At 36.0% G+C, this 21,962-nt stretch overlaps 1 protein-coding gene across 8 annotated transcripts in view; it reads left to right on the forward strand.

Annotated features, from left to right (window-relative positions):
* The window catches only part of JAKMIP1 (janus kinase and microtubule interacting protein 1), a 157,011-nt gene that overhangs the window by 99,230 nt on the left and 35,819 nt on the right, over positions 1-21,962 (forward strand). For all 8 annotated transcript variants that reach the window (XM_063335447.1, XM_063335448.1, XM_063335453.1 and 5 more), the window contains 5 exons: positions 2,503-2,562; positions 11,256-11,384; positions 12,643-12,771; positions 17,131-17,214; positions 20,910-20,972. In XM_063335447.1, coding sequence (XP_063191517.1) covers positions 2,503-2,562; positions 11,256-11,384; positions 12,643-12,771; positions 17,131-17,214; positions 20,910-20,972 — 465 coding nt within the window. The remainder of the gene's footprint in view (positions 1-2,502; positions 2,563-11,255; positions 11,385-12,642; positions 12,772-17,130; positions 17,215-20,909; positions 20,973-21,962) is intronic.

The following is a 21,962-nucleotide window of genomic DNA, read 5'->3' on the forward strand; positions in this document are numbered from 1 at the left end:
TTCTGGAGCAACAGCTGGAACTCAGGCAGACTGTTTTAGAGAATCTCAAATGGCACTACTGACTGCTACAAAATGATAAAAAGAATTTAAGATCATTCTGTCTAAATAAAAAAAATAAACAATTGGCTACAACATTGAAAATAAAAATAGAAGATCCAAAAAGATAAAACAGCAAGACGTGCTACTGCTCTGTCTGGAACACTGTCTCTATTCTTGGCAGTTCCTCTGAGATTTTGACCCAGGATTTCTCTCTGTAATCAGTGCCAAAGACTGATGTCTGCATGCATTCTCCAGTGTCACAGTGTTATAAGCAGTAGGATGTTATTCAGACACTACGATGTAGGGTCTGATTCACACAGCAATGCTGCTTTACTTTCCAAATACAACTCTACAGGCAGGGACTGTGACGTGATTTTAAATTATCAGTATATGGCAGATATAACCTCACTTATATTTCAGTGTAAAGTGGGTATAAAAGGGCTCTCTTTTTACTGTTTCAGCCAGTAATCTGAGGAAATATATTGTATCCTGACTTTGGTCAACTTGTGATTAGTGTGCAAGTCAAATAAATAAATATTTAAAAATATGGTTTCATTTTTGCTTTGTTTCCTGATTACAGATACTTTTTCACTGTCAGAAATAAGTTAAATTGTTAAAAAGGGTACTGCTTTCGTTGGCAGTACAAACTAATTAATGCTTCGCCTTCGATATGAATGCAGTGGGACTCTGCACTTCCATTGTGCTTTTCAGCTGTCTTTTCTGGCTCAAACCACACCTCTACAGAACACAAATGTATCATAATTATCAAGAATGACCCACATGTCACATACCTGATTAATACAAAAGTCATCAGCTTACCTCCAGCTGAGACCAATATGATACACAGAAATAAAAATGATAGTCTTAGGCAATAGGGTTGTCTGAATTGATTAGCGTTGTCATTTTTAGGGTATCTTTGATGCCGTTGAAGCCATATAAACAGTAATTTTCTGGTCAGCTCTTAAAAGGAAAGCTGTCAAGGTAGATGATTGCAAAAGATGTTAGTGATTCAGCAAATAGTGTTTTTTAATTGTCAGCATTATTGTTCTGGTAGCTTGATGTATTACTAAGTAAATTAAGCAGCCTTCTTGCAAACAAGAAGGGAGAAGTGGGGAGTTTTTGAAGTGTTTGTTCACTCTGCACTGAAGTGAGAGGAAAGGAAAGAAAAGACAGAGTGAGAAGACTAGCCAGTTTCTCCAACTGTTTGGACACCTGCTTGGGATGTAGGAGACCCAGGTTAAACCAGGGACTGTGCCTTAACCAGGTGCCTGAGGAGGGAACGTTATTCTTCAACACTGTCTAAAATTCAACTTTGTGTTTTCAGTTTCAGATTAATATATTAATTATTCTGCAGATTGAAACACCTGCTCTGTTCTACCTTGGCAGTCATTACTTTTCTTTATTCTGAAAACACATGTATTAAAGGTGCTATATAATTTATTGACTTTTCTGAATTATTTTGTATTTTCCAAAACTTTGTTACTGGAAAAATTTGCTGATAAAGATTGATATTTTTGTTGTGATTTCCAATGGGAGCTTCCTATTTGTCCAGTTTCTGACCTGAATATAAAGTAAATAGAATAATACCATGCAGTGAGCAATAACTGCTAGAGAAGCACTTGGAACTGCTATCATTCTTTCAAAAACCGAGATGTTTTGAACAAAGATGCAGAGCTAAGGAAAGAATCAGGAAAAAGGCAAGGAGACAGAACACCTGCTTCCTGTGTTTGTTTTTTTGATTGTCCTCTCCTTTGCATTTTTTTTGCCTTCTTTTTCTCCTCTTCTACTTTGGAATTCAAGGCAGTATTTTTGGGCTTGAATGTTCATAAACCCTGCAGTTTTTCCCAGTTACAACCTCCTCATATTATGATATAGTTAATTATGATCTTGTTCCATGGTCACAGTAGAAAAAAAGACACTAAGTTGACACAGACTAAGTGATGAGAGCACCTTTGGATTTGAGACTTTTGCCCTACAAGGATAAGTCACATGTAACGCTGTATCTGCATATGCGTAGTTGTATACCAGAGTATGCCTGATATAATAACTTGTAATTACTGAGGCTGAACTCATTTTTGGCTACTGACCTGCTTCTTCAGGATGGTTGAACATTGGAGTGAGAATGTGTATTCTGTTTCCGTAGTGAGCTTCTCGGTAAAAGAGTCAAAAGAACTGTCAGAAATCTGTGCCCAGTATTTAACAAAGCCTTTTCTTGCCAACTGCCCATCAAGTGTGTAAAGTATATGGCTGAAGGTTTGTTTGCTAAAGGGATAAAGGACATAAGGCGATAAAGTACAGCGTGATGTTATACCAATGTGGCGTTATTCAAGAGGATAAAGACATTGTCTTTGAGTTAGCTTTACCGTAGGCTTTAAGAAAACTTGAATGATATTTTTTGTGCTAGACATATCTAAATACATATCTCAAAAGAAACCCATACCAAAATGTTCTCTTTCCTTCTAGGAAAGGGAACGGTTATTACGGTCTAAAAAACAGAAGAGGAAAAGTCTGAAGCCTCCAAAGGTGAGCAAACTTTCAGTTTCCCATGTGTTTTGGTTGCTGTGAACAGTGCTGGTTTCAAATATTGCCTGAAATTAGAGCTCTACTTAAACTAATGGTAAGATTTCCTATAATTCTCCTATTTTTTCCAGTGAGTGCTTAGTAACTTTTTCTTAGGATAATTCAGGAGCTGCAAGTTTTTGTACTGCACACAAGTGTTGTTGTTTTGGTTTTTGTTTTAAATAAACAATATTATTACACTTTTAGCTGTTGTGGCCTAAATAATCAAGTGGCTTGAGGTCTAAACGATATAATAACTTGAAACAACTACCATTTTAAAGGACAAATGCTCAGTTCTTTTTAAAGAAAATACACCCTTTAAACTACTTGTACCAAGTTACTGCTTAATCACAATAGAAAACTTTAACTCATCCTTGGGATGTTATTGAAATGACGTTTCTGTATGTGATATACAAATAGTAAGGAGAGTCTAACTATTTTTCTCTAGTGTTATGTATTTTGCTCTAGAATGCAAAGCACAAGAGAAAAAATTGAGGTTGTAGAAACAGTAAAGTTTTTCTTCAGAGTGTAACTTTAGTGTTTATTGTAAGACGTGCTTAAAGTAATTCATTTTGCTGAATACTGTTTTTTTGTGAAATTGAACATTAGCTGTCTGGAGCATGTGAGGAGAGGAGAATGGGGTAAGAGGGAGAAAAATGGAAGTGAAGAGCATAGAGATGATTATCATCTGTATGGTACCTTAAGATACATTCTGTCATAAATGGGTGCTTGCCGTTAGTGTGTTCTGCATAGTATATTCCTGGTGACCTCCAGGTGGTGCTTTTTTTATTGCTCTACATTCTCTAATACCTGTATTCTGTATCCTTTAGGATTCTCTGTTTCAGTGGTAATTTCTTCAAATTATGCTTCAAATAATGGTGTGACTTTTACATAAGAAGAAAGAAAAATTCAGAAGTAATAATAAATCTTGCATACATTTTTCTGTCATGTAATGGAAAACTGATAGACTCCAAATATATTTACAGTAATCCTGATCCATTCTTTCTTAGTGTAGTGTACCTGGAAGTTTGTGTGTTGAGAGCGAGTTTAAAAACAGGACATAAAAGCAAATATATATATATATATATGTATAACTAATACTGTAATTTTTATAGTCCTCTCTGGTTATTAGCCCTTACCCGACTTTAAATTAATTGTGTAAGATCTTTTGCTAAATTGTAAAGTTCCTAATGAAACAAAACTGCTTAAATTAAATTTTTAGGAGTTGGTAACTTGTGATGCTGATTTCTGCAGGCTGAAAATTTCCATAATTATTCATTTATGTCTTAAAAATCTGTGTTAATAGAACGTCAGCTGACCTAGACTCTGTACCCTTTCCTTTTACCTATTTTCTCTTGAGCAAGCTGTTGCTTTTGTGGTATCTTCTTTTTCTTTTCCTTACTGACCAAAGCAAGAGCTAAACAGCATGAGGGTTGGAGAAAACGTGCATGAAACAATTAAAAAAAGAAAATTGTGGCAGTGCTGTTCTTCATGTGGTAAGAGTACTGTAATTGGGGGACTTCTGCAGAGATTCTGCAAGAATTGTGTGCATATGAGCAGCAGAATTAGTAAGCGTTTGCTTCTTATTTATGGTATGACTGATACACCAGAAGGAACAAATTAATCAGTAGCAGACGTAACTCCCACGAGTTATTCCATCCCCTGTCCCCATTAGCTCTCCAGTGCCCATATGAAACTGGCAGTTTTAAGTTTTATTTAATGCTGTCTCCTCAAAGGAAAAGCAGGACTATAAAACAAAAACAAGTGAGAAAGAGAGAGAAAGTTGTGAGAGAAGAGTGAATGGGATTATATATACTATAGTAGTTATACTGTATTAGTTATTATATAACTATATGTATATAGTTTCTAAATGAGCTAATTCATTAAGGAAGGAAAGAAGTCATCAATAATGTACTTATTAGTGTCCTATTTCTTGCCACCATACAAACCCGTAGGCCATTCACGTGTATATGCAGTGCTGACTTGAGTTTGAACACTGTTGATGTTAGATTCTAAAAATCCAGTCCTGGCATACAGGCTGCTTTCCTTCCAGGTCACCTGTGTGGTCCTGTGAGGATCAAAATCCTCAAAAGAAGCTCTATATCCCAAAATTTTCCAGCAGTTTTTAATTTGAACTATGTAGAACGGGCTGCTTACTCAGATGAGCTGCTGGGATTGTACCATCTTCATCCTTTCTGTTTTGACAGCCAATCTCCAGGTGAAAGTGGCAGAATTCATCTAATCAAGCATTGCAAATGTTTTCTTAGATGTCATTAATGGAGGTGAGATATAGACATCTCATTCCGGACAAAGTGGTAGCATTAAGTGGTGATTGTTCTCCTCTGGAAGTTGATGTCTAAACAGGCCATATGAGTTTTGTCTTAAAATTGCCTATTTCTCCCCATGGACTATAAAGGCAGTCTAGGATGAGTTGCTTTATATATAGACACGTACAGTGCAAGTGTATTTCTGTCTATGGTCTGTGCAAGATTTTTATATCATACAGATGATAACCTATATATAATAGCAGAAGAAATTATGGATGTATCTGTCCTAACCAACCGCTCAGAAGGAGAAATTACTGACGTAAATCTTTGGCTTTGCTTTTCTAAGATTTGTTAAATGTAAAATTAGCATTAACACAGTGAATTATCAAGCTTGGTTGTTGGAGTTGGATCTGTTTCCAGCTGTGTCCCACTTCCCTTGACAAAGTGAAAAGCAAAATAACTGATGAGAATTAGGTTTCATGGATGTGGTCAGATAAGCTCAGACTAGAAGCTTTAGAAAGGTTGCTTTTTTTTTTTTTTTTTCCCTAATAAATAGGAACTTGGTGCATAGGGTGAAGACTTAGGCTTATCTACTCTTACAGCTGCTCTTAAATGGGTACTTTTACACTCCTGATTCCTTAATTTTCAAGGTACTCTGACTGGACAGTGTGCGTTTGGTGTGTTTGTTTTCTAATATGAGTATTTTCCTGACAGCGATTCCTGTTAGCTGGAACAGAATCCATGGCATGGCTTTCTCCATCTTTAAGACAGATTGTGTGAATGATCTGTCAGGCTAGTCCAGTAGCTTTTATAGCCTGATTGGGTCTAAATAACATCAGTTCAGCTGACAAGCTTTTGAAAATACCAAGGATTTTTTGTTTGTTTGTGGCTTTTGGGGTTTTTTTGGTTTTTGGTTTTGTTTTGTTTTTTTTGCTATTAGCTATCTATGTTATTTCTGGAGCTCTGTAGGTGCACTAGGTTACTGTTGCTAGTGTAGCTTTAACTGAGTGCTCTTTTAATTACCAAGGGGCATAGGAGTCCATAGAACAGCTCTGGCAACCTGCTCGGGTTCCCCAAGGAAAGGAGCAGCACAGTGTGATGGGGCTTTATAACTTCTGTGGCTGCAAGGTATTTAGAGGACTCTGTATACTCAGGTACTGTAGGATAGTTTTCTCTGAAGTGAAGCAGCCTAAGCTGAGAGAGGTTTATTTATTTTTTTGTTTGTTTGTTTATTTACTACATTAACGTGCCATTGGACTTGTTAGGAAAAAGCTGTTCCAGAAGTGAATCTTCTTTTGCGGTTTAAAGCATGCTTTTTCCAGGTGTGTTTTTCTCTTCTTTTTTTTTTTTTTTTGGTGGTTTTTTGTTTGCTTTTTTCCCCAGTTCTGGTAGTGAAATAATCAAGAAACTCCGGAAACGGTATTTTTGGTATTTTGTTTATTTTTGACCTGCAGAATGGAGCTACATTGATTCTATGATGATTGATGGAATCATGCATTTGAAAATAAGGCTTAATTGCCTGGTTTGTTTGGAAACTGCAGGACTTTACGGATTTGTTTCTTTATTTAAACATTAATAAATAAACTGTATTTGTGATAGTGGAAAGCCTGCACGCTGGTGCGATGGAGTTCATATTTCTTGTTTTATATTTTTCTTTTTTTGTCTGCCTCTGTGCTTTGGTGTGCCTGTATTTTTCTGGCTGCCAAGAAATGACATATAAGCATGAAGGTAAGAAGTTACTGATTAGCTCATCTGATTGCATTACAAGGAAATTAATCTTGGACCGTTTTCATCATGTTAGATCAAGTACTTGAAAATTAGATATTTAGTTGTAAAGTGAAACTACTTTAGCAACAGAAATCAGATTATTTATATGTAAGTATATCTCATCCAAACCATTAAAAATATGAAGGTATGTTGAAACTTGTATATAATATGTTCTACTTGTCATTCTTGATTTATAACATTCTAAACTCTGATGTTTACTGAGCACCATACTTCAGTAGAAGCGTTAATACTTGAGTTATAAGGACCTAATGCATATATTTACTTTAAAATTATGTGAAAACAGTGATATAAATCCACATGAAAAATACTTGCTATTAAATGCATGGCAGTAGTCAGTGGAAATTAGAACTTAAATCAGAATTTTTCAACCATTTCCATGACTATTTTCTGTTATTAAGTTATGATTTAGAAGTAAAAAATGTACAAATAAATACAAAAGAATCTTTAAGTTGTTAAATGAGAATGTTCCCATTTTTAGAAAAGTTTGCATGAAAATTGAATGAAAATAGTGTATAGTTACAAAAATCCAGGGAGTCTTGTACACGTTTGCATATACTTTTCAATAACCATTGTGATTCAGCTTTTGAGCGATATGTGGGATCTCCCCTGGAGTTGGTGCGTTTATTTATGCTTCATTATTTATTACAGTGTTTATCAACAAACTGTGTATGAATCAGATGTCTTTTTTTCCTTTTTTTTTCTCTCTCTACAGCTCTTCCCTTACCAGTTAATTTTTTGTGGTTTTGCTGTGAATCACTTCTTGTAGCCAGTTGCTTCAGATACTAGATGATCAACAATAAAACCAGCTATTTTATAATTATATAATGAAGCAAATTCATACATGTGCAATAATATACTATGGTTAAATATCTTATCTCTATTTTCTGTGGGAAGTGTCTGCTCCACAAAATGATGAATGTACAGCTTCTTTAAAGGGGAAGGAGTCATTAAAAATAAATAAGTGGTTCACTCATAACTCCAAATACCATAGGCAGTTTGTATAGCATTTAAAAGTTGGGGTTTTTTTTACTTTTAACTCTCCATGAAGCATTGGGGTTTTTCAGTGTGATGGGAAATACAGATTTTCTTGCATAAATCCCTCCCATCTAATAATCAAGTTATTTATTTAAAAAATTATTTTCCCCTGTTTTTGCTACTAGTGGAATGTTTAAATGCAGCTTGTATCTTTTATCAAAATAATGGCATTGCTTTAAGTATCTTCTCAAACCTATATACATTTATGTAAAATCAAACCCACTGTTGTTTTATGATTGTTTTTTTCACTGCTTGAAACAGCGTGCATGTGTGTGTGCGTGCAGGGTTAAAGGAAGATACATACTTAACCCGAGTTATTTACGGAAGTAACTGTATAGCAGAGGTATAGCAAAAAACCCTGTAAGTACGATAAGTCGTATTGTCAGTTTTAACTAAGCTGCTGCTGACCTTCATTTCATGCGTTCTCTGTGCCATATATATATGACAATAACTGGAGTTTTGATCTCCATCTTTTAGAAGTCCCTTCTACCAGCCTTTTCAAAGGCTTGACTTCAAAGTCAAGACTTGGCTCTTATTTACTTCGTCAGCCCTCGAGCCCATAGTTTATTGCAGGGTTTGGTTGAACTTTGTTCAAGTGCGTTTGTCCAAGGCCTAGCACCCCTGAAGCTGAAGGCATGAGCAGGGTCAGCTGTTCTTCACTCCTCTGAGTTGCTTGTCCTTGGTTGGGCCCCTCCAAAGCACAGGCTTGTTGCTTCCACAGATAATCCGGTGCAGGCAGAAAAGCGGAATATAAAAGTATCGGCATAAAAGTCTGCATGCAGCTTTGTTTTGGGTTTGTTCTCAGAATCTTTGAGTAAGAAGTATCCGCACTGCAAAATGAGGATGTGGTTTTCATGGAAGTCTCTTGGTTTTTGTTTACTTGCCATCATCATCTTTACCTCCGTTTAATTTACCTTTATCTTTATGAAATTGTATCTGCTTATCGGTTTGGAGTCAGAAGGGAGTTCTTCCTCATGAGATGACCAGGCAACCCAGTTGTAAATTTGCTTGTCTTCCTTGCAACTTGAAGGTGGCACCATTTCTTTAGCCCTATTTTCAACTCTCAATATTTCTTTTCAATATTACTATTAGATGATTGTAGGCTGCAACCAGTATTCAGCGTGGGAGAAATGCTGGATGGACCATCTCCCAAGGAGTAATTACACCTCAGTTTTTGTGGTAAACCTTTGTGCTTATGAGAGGGGAGTCTGAAATGTTTGTAATTGGAGTGTGAGAGAACACATTAGTTTTATGGGCAAGTCTTTATATTTCTAGAATAGAGCTTAAACCTGTTCCCCATGTCCTTTATTTTGTTAAGTAGGAGAGAATGGTGAACAAACTAGTGCACTGTGTGAATGCTGGAGGAAAGAGTGAAATTATGCCAGGGAAGTGCTTGTCTTAAGCACCTTAGCTGTAGCTCTACCTGGTGAAAGGATCACGGTGCTTCCTAAACAACTGAGAGAAGAGTAATGTGTCTTTACAGGGCTTTAGTAATATAACTGCATCCTTTTCTTCTGAATACACTAAATAGTGGTCTAGTTTGCCCCTAGGAAGGACTTGCGAAAGGAAGACTGTTTCTAAAGATTGTTCAGAAGTTCTTTACCTTCTATGCTGGATCATATTTATCTGTGTGCATATGGAGAAGCACAGTCTATTTGGAAAAGATGTGGTTTTTTAGGGTTTCTTTTTTTAGAGTGCATAACCTCCTTTCAGAAGGAGATTTTAGTAGAACCAGTTAATTTTAAAATGCAGTCTGAAGGAAATTTTTAAATTATTATTTGAAGGGCTCATCTGAAGTGAAGCAATGAAGTGGTTCAGAACAGGGCCTTGAAGCTGTTTTAGGTATTTTGAGCGGGCTTAGCTGTACTGTGAAACAATTATGGAGTTGTTTATCTTTGAGTGGTGAGACTGTGACCTGCTGGACTATGATAACCAGGGCTGCAGGCTGTAAATGGTGTCATCACACCTACAAGCTTGGTTTTATGGTACCACTTAGTTCAAGATAGAGTGTTTTGGCTGTTGGTGAGAGCTTTGCTGAGGCAAAAGACTATATTAAGCATTAAGGGGCTTTGTGAGAAAGTGAAGACAGTATTTTGTAGACATGCTGGAAGAATGTATGAAGTTAGGTAAGTCTAGGAGACTGCAGTGAAAGGTGAATATTTGGAATTCATCATGAGATAGAGGATTATAGATAAAATAAAACATTTTGGTATCCTGAGTGAAGTTGATAGCTTGCTCACTCAGCCAGTTTGGCTTTGCTGAGATGTAAGATGTCTGAGGGTATGAGTTAATAACAATGATAATTTTTTTCATCCTCTAGACCTTTTTAATGAACAGGACTATTGTCTTCTCTCATACAACCTGTGGTTTATAGAGTAGGGGTTTTTTGTTTGTTTAGTTTTTTTAAAAAAAACGCCAACTTTGACATCAGGATCTGTGATTCAGCATCAAACGGTGCCAAAAAATATAGCGACAAATAGGCAGATATTCCTTCACCTTCTGAGAGTAACCTCTCTCCACTAGCCTCCCTGCCGAGGACGCTTCATAACCAGCAACATTTTTTTTTTTTTTAATTTTGTCACTCCTCTGAATTTGTGTTGGGTTATTGGAACACTTTTATGGTGTAAAACATTAGGCTTGCTTTGATTAAAAGCAGTTAACTTTTTAATGGTTCTTTTAGAAGGAAAAGTACTGAAAAACTTTTTCTAGTTAAATGTTTAAGCATTTTTTCTTTTTTTAAATGGCAGAATTTTCTGTAGAAATTTGCTGCTTTCTGAGCATATGTTAGGAAACTGGTGGAAAGGGGGGTCTTAAAATGGTGAAAGAATTATTGCAGTTGTGATCTTTTATATAAAACATCACATTTTTTACAATGAATATTGTACAATCCACTTCCATTAGCTATTAATTTTCTCTAGTTTTCTGTAAGCATGCATTTAATTGATTACGTTGTGTAAAATTTATTAAAGCTTCATTGAAATGCTTGTTTTCCCTGAGCATATCTTTTTGACCAGTCATAATATTGGAGCAAACTTTTGAAAAAATTGAGAATGATAGTGTTAAAAAAATGAATGGGAAGTGCCAATTTATGCATTTAAGTAGGATTTTGCAAAATAGATATTATAAATTAATATCTTTTTTTCTTTTTTAAAATTAGTATGAATGACAACATTTATTCCATATTGTTCTTAGGAATCTTTTTTCCTTTTTGGTTCCACATCTTATATGTTACATCGAATTGGGTTATTTTCTTCTTAGTAAATATTGCATTTTCTACTATGAATCTTCTAAGAACTGTATGATTTTGATAATTAGCTTTTGTACTTTTGCTAAAGCATTATTCTATTGGCAATTACCCAGTGCTATGTGCAGTTCAGTTCTTGGAGGTTCTTGCGCAAATGATGTTGAAAAGGTAGCTAATTTAATCAGAGAACAACGGTTTACAAAGGAACCTTTTTTCTTCCTACATACTAAAATAATGGTCAGAGAAGACCTTGGCTACTGCTTACTGGATCATTGGGGTTTTCCGACTGTTTTGGTAGTAACTAAGAAAAACTAACTTTTCAGAGGCATGTTGTGGAGACATTTTTTGGATTTGATGAAGAATCTGTTGATTCAGAAACATCATCTGTAACTTCATATAACACAGATAAAACAGACAGGACACCAGCAACGCCAGAGGAAGATTTGGAAGATGTAAGTAGTAGATCATTTTTTCTTAAGTTATATAAAAATTCACATGGAGTATAAATGCAATTATTTTTGAAAGATTTGGCAGGGAATTGCTTTGTTTTGTTTCAAGTCCAGTAATGCATCCACAGTCATTGCAATAGGATTAATAAGATAATATTCTGCCTGACAGATTTGGCAGATATTGGGCTGAGAACTAAAATTGTTTTTCTCAAACCATTTCTTATTAGTCAAAAGAAAATGAATAGGCATATTGCTATGCCAAAAGTCAATAGTTACAAGACAATAGTTTGCCTTTCAACCTTGTAATTTATTTGACTGTTTTGATACAACCAGGATTTTCTTCCTTTACTTACAATACTGAGAGAGGCTTTTGCAATTCATTAGGGCTTAAATGATCATAGGTAGTAAATACCTACTGACAAGTTTTGTCTCAGCTCTGTGATATACAGTGCAGCTGGCCTACTTTAAAAGATTGCAGGTTTGAGGACAAAGCATGAATTTTATGCTCTTTTTCATCTTTCTTTCCTGTTCACTAACTTGTGCCTAATACTCTTCAGTCACAAGAAGCTTCCTATTTTTCTGTGTCTAATACCTAATAATATCGTAATCTCTTTTCCTTGGAGCTTGAGTTCCTGGAGCAAAAATTAATTAAAGGGAAGGACATTTCTTGCCCCCAGCATTATAGGAAAGACCTTGGAAGTGTTGATAGCAGTTGCTCAAAGTTCAAAGAAAATTAAGACACCAAAAATACTTCATGTTAAAAAAATGAAAATATTAAAGAAACATCTTATGGATTTTGAAATATAATTTCTGTGTTTGTGTGCTTGTGATGGTAAAATGCTTTACCCTGGCACAGTGGAGACGAAGAGTAAGGGAGTGATGGACTGTATGACAAATAGAACAAACCCCTTCTGAAGTCCCTGTGGCAGTGGAGTTGCTGAAGACAGTGGTGCATAGAACTGCTCCCTGTCATCTTTCCCATCAGCTTCTTCCCATTTCTATACATTACTGCCTTATGTAGTAATTTACAGTGGCCTGAAATTGTGTGATCAAAACAGTTGCTGATCTCTACATTTCTGCATCATCCTCAGGTCATCCTTCCTTCCATTTCTACTTGTTTTAGTTTTTTAAACCTTTATTAAACCTTGAGACTCAGTATGAGTTGTGTTGCTTGTTGTGTTTGTAAGTCTGTCTATCTATATAAACAAACCCATTATCATATATATTTATATAAACCCACTTTTTTCCCTTCTTCATTAAGAGCACGCCTAGAGAAGAAGCTGAACTAAGGTTCTGCCAGCTAACAAGAGAGTATCAAGCTTTGCAAAGAGCATATGCACTGCTTCAAGAACAAGTTGGTGGAACCCTGGATGCAGAGAGAGAAGCAAGGGTAATTTTTTAACTGAAATTTCTTTTAACTCTGAAATCATTGAAATAGCTGAAAAAAATTGGGATAGCTGGAGATATCTTTCCAGGTCAGTGAAATGCAAAGCACAATGTTTAGGATTTGAGGGTATTAGCAGTAAGGTGACAATTTAGATGTGTGTGATCAGAACAAAGATATCATTATACTTTATTCTAGAGTGCATAATATATTGACGATTTCAGTAGTAAGACTGTTAGACTGTTATTGAGAATGATATCCCAATTGAACCTGCAATTTGGATAGCAACATGATGGATTTAAAATGGATCAGAGAATAGGTTGTTATAAATACTTAGGTACTTTTTTCCTATGAGTGTATTAAAAATCTGACCCAAATCTGAAAAAGGAAGTTTTTCTTCAAGTGTTTTGTTGAATATATGAAATCATAATTTTTTTAAAAAAATCTCAGTTTGAGAGTATTCTTCCACTAAAATGTACATAACTAACTGTTGTTCCTATTAGGTCAGCATGTGTGATTGTTTACTCACTCTGAAATAAATGCTTTTTTAACCTCACAGCAGTCTCTGTACTACAGGTATTTGAGGTGTGAGAGAGTATATATTCTGTTTTCATCTACCCTTGTGCCACTACTGTGTTTAACCATGTAGTGCAGAGGTGAGGTCAGCAGAAGTTACGCTAACATTTTCTGTTCTGTATTTTCCAACCTGGGGAGCAGAGAAGTCACTTCATAATGAATTGGTGAGCTCTAACTTGGTCCCCAGATGTATTCACTGAACAGCAGTGGCATCAAAAAAGAGCTGAGTTAACTAGAGGCAAAATTTCTTGTGCTTCATCCCAGCTCCTTGCAGAGAGGAGCATGTCTAGAAATGTAGGATATTTACAAGTCACCGTCTACTTGAGTTATTGTGATCAATGACCAAAGAACATGTAACATCCAAATGGGCAAGTAATAGCCATAGGGCTGGAAACTTTCTCATCTTCATCTCATGTCCTTCATTCTGCATCAAGTACAGCTTGAACATGTAGAGTACTGACTACCGAGAGAACTGACTGATGTCATTGCGAGGCCACTCTCACTGGTCTTTGAAGAGTCATGGCAATTGCAGGAGATTCCTTAGGACTGTAAGAAAGCAAATGTCTCTCTTGCCTTCAAGAAAGGCAAGAAGGAGGATCTGGGGAACTGAAGGCTGGTCATTATCCCCTCAGTCCCTAGGAAAGGGAAGGAGCAAATAACCAGACTTGTTTCCAAATGTCTGAAAGATGGGGTGAGTGGGAGTGATCAGCATGGGTTTACAAAAGGGAAATCACACTTAACCATCTTGGTAGCCTTCTATGATGAGATAACTAGCTTGGCAGATAAGTTGGATGTTGTTTATCTTGACTTTAGTAACTTTTGACACTCTCCCTCATAAGATTCTCATAGACAAACCGATGAAGTACAGACAGTGAAGTGGACTGAAAAATTGTCTGAAATAGCTCAAAGGGCAGAAAGTGGCAGAAAGTTCGTCTGGAGGTGTGTCACCAGTGATGTACTGCAGGGGTTGATACTGGATCCAGTACTATTTAACCTCTTCCTTAGTGACCTGGATGATTGAACAGAGTGCACCTGCAACAAGTTTGCAGATGATACAAAACTGAGAGGAGTGGTTGATACATGAGATAGTTGTGCTGCCTTTCGGAGGGACCATTCATAAGGAATGGTCCCTCCGAATAAAGAGGAATCTCATTAAATTCAACAAAGGGAAGGAAAAGTCCTGCATGTGGGGAAGAATAGTTCCATACACCAGGACAGACTTGCTGGCAAGCAGTTTTGCACAAAAAGATGGCGGACACCGAGTTGAACATGAGCCGGCAACGTGCTCTTGCAGCAAAGAAGGCCAACAGCCTCCTGGGCTGCATTAGGAAGAAAGTCCCCAGCAGATAATGGAGGTGATCCTTCCTCTCTATTCAGCATTGATGAAGCCATATCTGGAGTCCTGGGTCTATCTCTGGGCTCCCCTAGTACAAGAAAAACATTGACGTATGGAACAGAGTCCAGTGAAAGGCCATGAAGATGATTAAGTGCTTGGAGAGCCAGATACACAAGGAGAGGCTGAGGGAGCTGGGACTGTTCAGCCTGGGTAAGAGAAGGCTCAGGGGTATCTTATCAGTTTGTGTAAGTACCTGATGGAGGGAGTAAAGAAGTTGGAACCCAGACTCTTCTCAGTGGGATCCAGTGAAAGGACAAGATGCAACAGGCACGAGTTCAAATACAATAAATACCATTTAAACATAAAAAACACCTATCTTCCTCTGAGGGCAGTCAAACATTGGAACACATTTCCCACAGAGGTTGTGGAGTGTTCATCCCTGCAGATATTCAGAACCCCACTGGACATCTAGAGACATAGAGAAATCTGCTCTAGGTGCCCCCCTGCTTTGAGCATAGGAGTTGGGCAGGTGATCCCTTCCAGCCTCAATGAGGCTGTGATTCTAAAAAACGTTAGGCATTAAAAAAACCACCCTAATCTACTTCCCGCCTTGAGCCCCAAAAGTGGAGAAAAGTGTTAAGTATTGTGAATTATTACGTATTACTGCCTTGCTACATGTGACCGTCATTGTATTATGCCACTGCAACGTTGCTAATAATGCAGAAGAACAAAGATTTTCATGTGGTTTAAAGATTACTGGTGGGATGGACTGAATTTATCCCAAAGGTAGGAGCTGCCACTATCTTAATGGTTCCACTACTTAGACCAATTAAGAAAATATTCACAAAATTCTAAATTGCTAGATTGCTGATGGTTATTAGGCATATATGTGCCCTGTTTCATCCATGTCATTTTCTCTGGCTGGCATTTTAAAATGCACTTACTGAATATTCTCAGGTATAGAAACATAATGCCTGTGGGAGCAGAATTTCTCTGTGTTAATAAGAAAAGCTTTCCAGATAAAAGATATGGAAGAATGTAGAGTGCTTAACATTATCTGGAGATATTTACAGCTAAAAATGTTAGTCTATTATCCCCAGAGGCAGTATTTAGAAAATACAGGGTTTACTTTGAAATGTGTCATATTTTGGTTTGGGTTTTGTTTTTAAGGTTCTTTGAAGTGGCTCTCAACCAACACTAAATTTGGGGTTTTTTCCCTGTGAATTACAGTTCTTATAATAGTAGAATTACTGCTTTATGGCTTTATTTTTTGTAGTTCTCAGCTTCTTACAAAAGCTTAGTCACATTTGACACTCTCTTTTTAAGTAGGACACTTAGCGAAGCAAAGCAATAAGGACTTTGCTGATCACTTCTCAAGCTAGAATTGGGGCGGGGGGCATAATTACATCTACTATTAAAATAAGATTTCAGAGACAATCATCTATTTGACACTTACGAGAGACCATTAAACATTTCCTTTGACTTCATGGGAAGGGAAATCCCAGTATGAATATTTTTGTAATAGCTTTTTTAAATTTTATTTTGCAGGGATTTGCCAACTGTCCCTTTAGCACACTTTGGAATTGTTGCTCTATCTCTTTAATCGCATTTTGGTCTCTTTTGTCACATCCACGCAAATCCATCTTTTGCGTGAGTCAGAAGGTAGCTTTTTGCATGGTTAGTTTTGTAGGATTCAGTGTTCTGCTGGGATGAACATTGCCTATTACTTTTAGATGAAGCTTAAGGTAAACAACAAGGATGCAAAGATACAGAAGGAAACCTCTGTGAGAATTTTTGAGCTGCTTGGGTGTAGGAGTACCTGAAGCAGCGTGGGAAAAATACTTGCAGTAGCTCAAGGAGCCTCTGACTGAAGGCCTGCAGAGATATCCTTTGTTTTAAATCCTTTTTGTTTAGTACCTTGTATGATCCAGTCCCTTTTAGGGCATCACTGGACTCTCAGGGGTAATACCTACTGTAGTGTAATAATCAGGTAGAATGAGGAGAACAAACTAGTGTATGCCATTTATGGGCTAAACAAAGTCTTTTTGGTCAATGTAATTTATTTACCTATGGGCCTTTTTCAGCACTTATTGCAATTCTCTTTCTCTTTTGCCCTTGAATTACTGAAGCTTATGAATAGCTTCTCAGAGCTCTTTCAGTTCCTAACTTTTTTTTTTTTCCCCCATGGGAAAAACTTTGTCATTGAATATTTGGTGATAACATCTTTTTAGGGTAGGAGGGAAAAATACTGTTAAACTGGTGGCATTAAATATTTTGTAACATAAATAAAAAAGCAATTATTTTAATCAAAAGCATTAAAAGCTGGATGGACAGCCCCTAAGTGAGTAGAATCTTTTACTTTGATTCTATGTGTAATTAAATCTACCCAACTACCAGGATGTACGTGCATATACACACACTTTTTAATACTTTTTTTTTTTTTTTTTCCCCAGACTCGTGAACAACTGCAAGCCGACCTTCTCAGGTGTCAGGCAAAAATTGAGGACCTGGAGAAAGCTCTAGTCGAGAAAGGACAGGTAAAAGGCTCTCTTAATGTCCTCTACCACATCATTTTCTCCCTTGCATGCAGTGGTGCCCTTGCCATCTTCATTGCTTGCTGGTGTGTTAGTGTGACTGATGCAGCTTAATTGCTACTCCACCAATAGATTACTTAAATAAAGGAAAGTTTTATACAGGCTAAGAAAATGCCATTAAAGATTCGGTTTCTAACACATAGTACATTAAAGCATAATATCGAAATAGCCGCGTGTACATGCATTGTAAATTCTGTTCCCATTGCCATTGGTGCAGGCTTTTCTCCTGTTTTCCATTTTGTTTATGTTTGCTCTAAATTACAATAAACCAAATATTCTATATTTGTACTGGAGAATATTTTTTGGTGTGTAGCATAGAAAAATTAAAGAAACCAAATCACTTGCACGCATGCTTCAGCTAGAGAAATGAACCACTGAGTGTGTCTGGTTACTGGAAGCCACTTGCGGTGTTGCTCTCCTGGGCTTAAGCTCTCGGAGGACCCAACTGCTTTCAAATTCCCATACCATCAGACAGAGTAAAATTAGGCCTTATGCTTTGGTATACCTTGTAAACACTTGATGAAGATGTGGCTACTGATGCATATTTAATAATGCCTAGGATCTTCAGGAAAGCTGATTAAGAGTTACGAGAGTGCATTTAAAAGATGCTCAGTTGTACAACTGCTAGAATGCACTGACAAAATTGGGGAGATGTTGTTTTATGCTTGATTATTTGAAATAACAAGCTTAAGGTTGCAGGTAGCATCTGTTAATAAGATATAGCTATCTATAGATACACATTTCAAAGACTAATGATCCTGTAGCATTGAATAAAAGCAACCTACAAATAATGCCAAGTTGATAGTGTTACTATTTTTATGGTTTATTCTTTGTAATCTTCTGTAAGATTCTGTATATATACAAGGGACCATATTTAAATTAATGATACAAATTGTTTATGCTAGCTCCCACGCAAACTGCAACTTGTTTAGTGAATTCCATGTAGATAAAATATTACTAAAATTAGAGAATATGTTGTCAATCTGAAAATGATGGCTCACTGAGCTTTTGGAAGAATAAATGGAACTGAAGACCTCTCGAGGATCTGCTGCTGACATTCTAGTGTGTTAATGATAAAGGTGTTGTGGGCAAATTGCTGTGTAATTAAAAACACAAAATAGTTGACTATTAGAGTGTAAAATGGAAGTACTGTGTATGTAAATAAGATAAGTGAACATGGATATACATGTAAGAAATTACTTCTGTGATTTTGCTTCCAGAGTGTTAAAAAAGTATGCCTGGAAATTATAATTTAATTAGTTTTTACTTTGAGATTCATAACCACATTTTCAACCTTGTATCTCTTGGTAATTTTGAAAAAGCCAACAGGGATGTGACGAGGAGCAATATGATATTGTCTCTAGTGGGCTAGTTTGTACCCCTGGTGTTAGCTTTCCACAGAAGCGGTCACAATGTCTTCCTGGGAGCTCTAGCTCAGTTCTCCTGACCTGTTAGCATTTACATTCAACAAAATAAATTCTTGTGGTGACAAACTGACTTCTTTGTGCAGTATGTGACTTTTTTTTTTTTAATTATTACTTTGTCATTTAGGTGGTCGTGGTAGTGATGATGATGTGATAATACTTGTGAAATGTTCATTCAAGGAACCAGTCCATTAGGTGCTTTTGGAAAAGCAAACAATGAATGGAGATCCTAGTGTGTTATCCCAGGAATTTTTAGTCTTACTTTGCAGCTTCAGGAAACAGAAGCAGCAAAGAGCTTCACAATTTTCCCGAACTTAAATTCGGAGCAGGAGATTAGAATCTTATTATTAAAAAATGATTTGAAGCTTGGCTCATAACAGTTTATGTGTATACGTTGATACTCTTGGTAATCTCTCATGAGCCCAATCTGGCAGAATTCGCCTAGATGTAAAACAAGACTAATAATAGATTTCTGCAAGGTACATTGAGGTGCATGCATGAGAAACGTTATATTAAGGGAAGAAATTCTTATAAAATGTTAGCAGTGGTATATAATAAATGGAGTATGTAATGTGCCGGATTGATGACTTTATTTTTTTTTAATTTTTTTTTTTGAATGCTCATCTCTCAGTTACCTGGTGTGTATATAAACACAATCCCACTGAAGTTAAGATTTTCTCAGAAAGTCGAGTGGAACTAAATTCATCAAGACAGACACGAAAGTTAATTATCAATAGGGCAAACTAATCCATTTTTTTCTACTTGTGTGAACTGGAGTAGTTGAACCTGCAGGTCTGATGTTAACCTGCCTTTTTAGCACATACATGCATTGGGATATCCACCCGAAGTCTATAAATGCAACTCTTTGTTCATTCCTTGGCCTTAGTAAAATGCTAGTGAAACGTTAAACTCAACATTGGATTTTATTTTCAACAGTTATTTCATTTTTTTTCCAAAAATCTTGAAAAATGCCTTTTCAGTACTTATTTTAGTATATTACTCTTAGTATGATACTTTTAACATAACCCTGGAGAGCTTGCTTGCTGAATGAGAGTTAAAATGCACTTGTGCATTCTTGGATATGAGTGGGAAAGGGAGAAAGAACGGAAGAATATGCAAATGTGGACAGTAGGTAGAAAAACTAACTTTAAACTTTTTTTAAAAATGTAAATGTTATATCATAATGTTTTAGATATTTTTTGTTGGCATTTCAAGACAATTTCATTAGTTTCTCATACAGCATCAATGTGCAAATAGCTTGATGACCACAAAAATATTGGCCTTAATACTTTAGTAAAGACATTTAGATTTTAAATAAGTTGTCCTTATTAGCTAGAAAATAATTTGATCTGGAGTTAGTATGGGATATTAAGTATTGGATATTGTTTTATTAAACTTATTAGAACAGTATGAGCTAAGTTATGTAAACACTTTTTTCTACAGAGAGAACAGAGTGAATTTGGCTGTTATAATCTATTAAATATGAATGTCCAGATATGACTAGCAGGAGGTTTTGTAACTTGGGTCTTTAAAGGGATATTTGATGAGGCCTTTTGAAGCCATGGAAAAACCTAAAATCACAGATCAGCTTTGGAACAAGCAATCAAATGGAAATATAGTTTTCAAATGGAGTATGGAATATCTTACATCGCTGCCCTTTCTCCATAGCTTTGAATACCTTATCACAAACACTTTGTATAAGCCTATTTCTCACACTTTTAGCAGAGGGCAATTAACTGCATACCACTGAAGTGTGTTTTCGGTCATCTGGGGTAATTAAATATATTTTTTTCCCCTTTTCTCTATTGGGATTTGCATTACACCACTCAAAATGGGATGATTTTGCAAAAGTTCCCAACTCCTTGCAATGAAAGAAATAGTTTTGAGTTGAGTAAATAAATGTTTTTAAAATGACATAAAATATCATATAACTGCGTTCACCCACAATTGCTATATGTAAAGATTTTAAAGTATATGCTTAGCTGGAACGTATTAAGAGGAACTTGTTTCTTCAGGAAAAGAAAGGAACTATTTTCTCTGTAGCTTAAAATGCTATTTATACTTGAATTATTTATGAAAGCTTTATTTTTTGATGTGTGACCATTTTTATACTTGAATGTACAATGATGTCTGAAATCTTCTAATTATTGTGCTTATTAATTTTTTCTCATTTCACAATATATATATAACTTTACTACTTTATTGCTCCCTCAGGACTCAAAATGGGTAGAAGAAAAGCAGCTGTTAATCAGAACAAACCAGGAGCTGCTAGAGAAGGTACGTGTTCAGAATCTGGGAATATATTCACAACCCAAGCTGGTTGATGTTTCCAGTATCCAACAAAATACAATGTAAAATACTAAGCATAATGTGGAATCTTATATTTTGTCAAGCAGTTACACAAAGATCATTATTGTCCTGATCACTAATGAAATCGCCTGCTCCCTTCAGCCTTCCTTTTTTTTTTTTTTTTAGATTTTTGCATCCATTAATACCGATTGATTCAAGACTATTGTATCATTTACTGTCTGAGACACTCAGGGCTGAGCATCCTCATTGCTCTTCACTGATATTGGTGGGAAGGTTAGCTAGTACTCGGGAAGTAAAAGAATTATTTTTTGTTAATTAGTAGCTCAATATTGATATAATAGGAATAAGATAACCAAAGAAAAAATCTTGACTAAAAGTAGCTACAGGCAGACTTAATTTATTCAGACACTTGCATGGGTATTATAAGCATTATAGTACATTATGCCAGATGTTATACTTCTATTTAGTATCATACAAAGATCACCCAGTTAAGCTAGGCAGTAGACAAAAGCTATTGGTTGGCATAATGAATAGTCAGTTTTGAATTTCTGTTTTGTCATTGTTAGTGCCCCAAAGCACAAATCTGGAAAATCTGAAAGTAGGTATTTAAACCTCTCCATTATTGTCTTTTTTTTATACTGTAAAGAGTAGATGTCTAGCTATGCAAAGTTATTGAGAAGAGTCTACCCAAATGTTAATGTAATCCAGTTTCATTCACTTGATTCTAAAAGAAAGCTTGTATTACTCAACTTATTTAGATATAATATTCATATCACTTGTCATACTACTTCCAGATTACTATTCTAAGAGATCGTTGACCATTTTCTACTGGCAGTTGTCACAAATACTTTCTGATGGGATGTTCCTTCTTTGTCTCCAAGACACGTCCCAACTTCTAATAAGAAACTGAAATAATTAACAGTTTTGTCTAAACCCCTGGCCCGTAACTCTGTACAG

Source organism: Chroicocephalus ridibundus, chromosome 5, assembly GCF_963924245.1.
Source record: "Chroicocephalus ridibundus chromosome 5, bChrRid1.1, whole genome shotgun sequence".
Taxonomy (NCBI): Eukaryota; Metazoa; Chordata; class Aves; order Charadriiformes; family Laridae; genus Chroicocephalus; species Chroicocephalus ridibundus.